At 40.0% G+C, this 4939-nt stretch overlaps 1 protein-coding gene across 1 annotated transcript; it reads right to left on the reverse strand.

The window, feature by feature from the left end:
• Positions 1-3726: 3726 nt before the first annotated feature.
• LOC120877026 (olfactory receptor 8J3-like) lies at positions 3727-4674 on the reverse strand. Its single transcript, XM_040259330.1, has one exon. It carries the CDS (start codon positions 4672-4674, stop codon positions 3727-3729), a length of 948 nt encoding a protein of 315 aa, XP_040115264.1.
• Between the last annotated feature and the right edge of the window lie 265 nt (positions 4675-4939).

Raw genomic sequence — 4939 nt, forward strand, 5'->3', positions numbered from 1 at the left:
AGTGGAGGTGATGGAATTCCAGTTGAGCTGTTTCAAATCCTGAAAGATGATGCTGTGAAAGTGCTGCAATCAATATGCCAGCAAATTTGGAAAACTCAGCAGTGGCCACAGTACTGGAAAAGGTCAGTTTTCATTCCAATTCCAAAGAAAGGCAATGCCAAAGAATGCTCAAACTACTGCACAATTGCACTCATCTCACATGCTAGTAAAGTAATGCTCAAAATTCTCCAGGCCAGGCTTCAGCAATACATGAACCATGAACTCCCTGATGTTCAAACTGGTTTTAGAAAAGGCAGAGGAACCAGAGATCAAACTGCCAGTATCTGCTGGATCATGGAAAAAAGCAAGAGGGTTCCAGAAAAACATCTATTTCTGCTTTATTGACTATGCCAAAGCCTTTGACTGTGTGTATCACAATAAACTGTGGAAAATTCTGAAAGAGATGTGAATACCAGACCACCTGACCTGCCTCTTGAGAAATCTGTATGCAGGTCAGGAAGCAACAGTTAGAACTGGACATGGGACAACAGACTGGTTCCAAATAGGAAAAGGAGTGCATCAAGGCTGTATATTGTCACCCTGCTTATTTAACTCATATGCAGAGTACATCATGAGAAACGCTGGACTGGAAGAAGCACAAGCTGGAATCAAGATCGCTGGGAGAAATATCAATAACCTCAGATATGCAGATGATACCACCCTTATGGCAGAAAGTGAAGAGGAACTAAAAAGCCTCTTGATGAAAATGAAAGAGGAGAGTGAAAAAGTTGGCTAAAAGCTCAATATTCAGAAAACGAAGATCATGGCATCCAGTCCCATCACTTCATGGGAAATAGATGGGGAAACAGTGGAAACAGTGTCAGACTTTATTTTGGGGGGCTCCAAAATCACTGCAGATGGTGACTGCAGCCATGAAATTAACAGATGCTTACTCCTTGGAAGAAAAGTTATGACCATCCTAGACAGCATATTCAAAAGCAGAGACAGTACTTTGCTGCCTAAGGTCTGTCTAGTCAAGGCTATGGTTTTTCCTGTGGTCATGTATGGATGTGAGAGCTGGACTGTGAAGAAGCCTGAGCACCGAAGAATTGATGCTTTTGAACTGTGGTGTTGGAGAAGACTCCTTAGCGTCCCTTGGACTGCAAGGAGATCCAACCAGTCCATTCTGAAGGAGATCAGCCCTGGGATTTCTTTGGAGGGAATGATGCTAAAGCTGAAACTCCAGTACTTTGGCCACCTCATGCAAAGAGCTGACTCATTGGAAGACTCTGATGCCGGGAGGGATTGGGGGCAGGAGGAGAAGGGGATGACAGGATGAGATGGCTGGATGGCATCACTGACTCGATGGACGTGAGTCTGAGTGAACTCTGGGAGATGGTGATGAACAGGGAGGCCTGGTGTGCTGCGATTCATGGGGTCGCAAAGAGTCGGACAGTACTGAGTGACTGAAATGATGTGAATTGAACTGAACTGAATAATATCACACATTTCTGTTTACAATGATGGTATTAATATTTCAGTTTGGTCGCTCAGTTGTGTCTCACTCCCTGCGACCCCATGAACCACAAAACGCCAGACCTCCCTGTCCATCACCAACTCCCAGAGTTACCCAAACTCATGTCCATTGAGTCGGTGATGACATCCATGTCATCCTCTGTCATCCCCTTCTCCTCCTGCCCTCAATCTTTCCCAACATCAGGGTCTTTTCAAATGAGTTAGATCTTCACATCTGGTGGCCAAAGTATTGGAGTTTCAGCTTTAGCATCATTCCTTCCAATGAACATGCAGGACTGATCTCCTTTAGGATGGACTGGTTGGATCTCCTTGCAGTCCAAGGGACTCTCAAGAGTCTTCTCCAACACCACAGTTCAAAAGCATCAATTCTTCGGTGCTCAGCTTTCTTTATAGTCCAACTCTCACATCCACACATGACTACTGGAAAAACCATAGCCTTGACTAGACGGACATTTGTTGACAGTGTAATGTCTCTGCTTTTTAATATGCTGTCTAGGTTGGTCATAAGTTTCCTTTAAAGGAATAAGCATCTTTTAATTTCATGGCTGCAATCACCATCAGAAGTGATTTTGGAGTCCCCCAAAATAAAGTCAGCCACTGTTTCCACTGTTTCCCCATCTATTTGCCATGAAGTGATGGGACCGGATGCCATGATCTTCGTTCTCTGAATGCTAAGCTTTAAGCCAACTTTTTCACTCTCCTCTTTCACTTTCATCAAGAGGCTCTTTAATTCTTCACTTTCTGCCATAAGGGTATTAATAGTGGCATTACACATGTACAGATACAGCAAATTCACTGTGCAATATCTTTGTATTTTAAACGTGACATCTTTTTAAAGGCAAATGATAAATAGAAGTAAGTGACAAAACAAATTCATTTTGGTCCACAGAAGAGAGGTGTAAAAGAGACACAATTGGGAAATATTTACCTGATGATGTTGAGAAGAAATTTCTGAAATTAAAAAAGGATATTCAGAGATTTCCTTCCAAATGAAGTTATACCCATAGCACTGTTAGTTTGTACAACATGATTTTTTAAAAAAATTAACCTGATACATTTTATCATGAAACACTGAGGGTTTTAATATTCTCTATTTGAGGATCCAAATGAAACTAACCTTTTTCAGGGATACTATTTGTGTATCAGGTACATGGCTAGTCTAGAAATCCAGACATTTTTAGTAAATTAGTATCAAACAAGACTTACTGTTCTTCTTCACTGGAAATGCCCAGCTTGGTTACATGCATTATATAAATAATACTCCATTAATTTATCCTCATATTGGTTAACTCCATTCTGATTTGATAAATCTGAGATATTAGTCTGGTCACCTGCATATATGCAAATTGTATGATAAATTTTGATATGCACTCAAAAACTATCAGAAATTTAAAAATTACAAAAAACAATTAATTTTTTTCTTAATGATGCAAGGAACTTTCAAAAACATGATTCATTGATTGCTTACTTATATCAAAACACAGTACATTTATTAAACATACTACAGAAAACTGATACTTAGAGTAAGGAGAAGAGAAAATTCTTATAAACTCCATTCATAAGATTATCATACAGTAGTACTCAGAGTGAAAGCCATCAGTGATGATGCCTTGTGTTCTTCATTAATAAGTTGTATAAATTGTATTCGTTGCCATAAAAATAATTTCAACTGTATTTTGGTTATCATTCAAAATACAAATGTATCAGGAGTGTGTAGCTTTTCCTTCAAACCATACTAAGAAAGAGTTAGGGATTGTTTTAAATAAATTTGTCAGTGTGATTTTGCTACTTAGTGATGAAAAGGATTTAGGCCATCTGCAATTCCAGATACAGTGATCTGGTACATGCATAGAAAGTAAAAGAAAGCCAAAGAATGAGAAAAACCCGCTTACTTCTCTCAGCTATTATTTTCCTTCTTCTGTTTTGACTTATTTAAAACTTTCAAATCCATCTCTCTTGACTCCTGGAAATATTTATTTCAATGTAGATGTTTGCATAATCCTTGAGAAAATAAGTGAATAATGCTTTGTTTCTGTATTAAATTCATACATCCAAGAGCTTCAGATTATTTTTGAAATCTGTGCATCCCAAATTCTAGCACCTTTTAATTCCCAGAGTAGCCTGCATACCTATTAATCCGTCATCTAACCATTGCTTTTTCTGACACAATGGCAGTTTGTCTTAACTTTATTTACTTATAGATTTCTGAAATTACATCAGCTTAAAAGAACAGCATGAATTTGTCAGAAATCTCTTTAAAGCAGCCTTCACGTCCTTGTTCCTCAGGCTGTAGATCATGGGGTTCAGCATGGGAATCACCAGAGTATAAAACACGGAGGCCACTTTATCAGTATCCATGGAATGGTTAGTTTGAGGCTGCACATACATGAATATCATTGTGCCATAGAAGACGGATACCGCCATCATATGTGATGCACAGGTGGAAAAGGCTTTTTTCCTTCCTTTTGATGAACGTATTTTGAGAATGGACAAAACTATGTTAAAATAAGATACAAGAACTATAATTATGGAAACCACCAGATTTGTAGCTGCAGATATAAACACAAATGTTTCTGGAAAGGAAGTATCAGAGCAAGACAATGCTAGCAGAGGGGCTATATCACAATAAAAATGATTGATGATATTGCAAGAGCAATAAGTCACAGAGAATACAGAAGATGAGGCCACAGCAGCTGTGGAAAAGCTATAGAGGTATGTGAGGGAAACTAGCAGGAGACAGACCCGCCGAGACACCACCGCCATGTAGAGCAGGGGGTTACAAATGGCCACATAGCGGTCATAGGCCATCACGGCTAACATGAGCACCTCAGCTACAATGAAAACCAAGAACGCTCCCAGTTGGGTGGCACATTCATAGTAGGAGGTGGTGTGTTTCTTTACTAAAAAGTTGACCAGCATTTTAGGGGCAATGACAGTTGAACTGCCAAGATTGATGATGGCCAAGTGCCGGAGGAAGAAATACATGGGGGTCTGAAGCCGAGAGTCCACACTGGTGAGGGTGATGATGCTTAGGTTCCCTGTCACGGTCAGTCCATAGATGACCAGGAAAACAAAGAAGAGAGGGGTCTGGAGATCTGGACGTTCTGAGACTCCTGTGAGAATAAACTCAGTGACGTGGGTGAAATTTCCATTAGCCATGTAAGAGTGTAGAAAGTCATCTGGGAAAGAAAGGAGAAGTGGTTACAGTTTTTAAAATTTTCTAGGACTGTTGTTATGTGGCAAGGGCAATTTCTGGGGTAAGATTTCCTGGAATCATACTTTGAAATATATCCATTCCCTTGAGTAAGTGAAAGTCACTCAGTCATGTCTGACTCTTTGTGACCCCATGGACCTTACAGTCCATGGAATTTGCCAGGTCAGAAAACTGGAGTGGGTAGCTGGTGCCTTCTCTAAGGGATCTTCC

Source organism: Oryx dammah, unplaced genomic scaffold (assembly GCF_014754425.2).
Source record: "Oryx dammah isolate SB20612 unplaced genomic scaffold, SCBI_Odam_1.1 HiC_scaffold_17, whole genome shotgun sequence".
In the NCBI taxonomy this organism is placed as follows: domain Eukaryota; kingdom Metazoa; phylum Chordata; class Mammalia; order Artiodactyla; family Bovidae; genus Oryx; species Oryx dammah.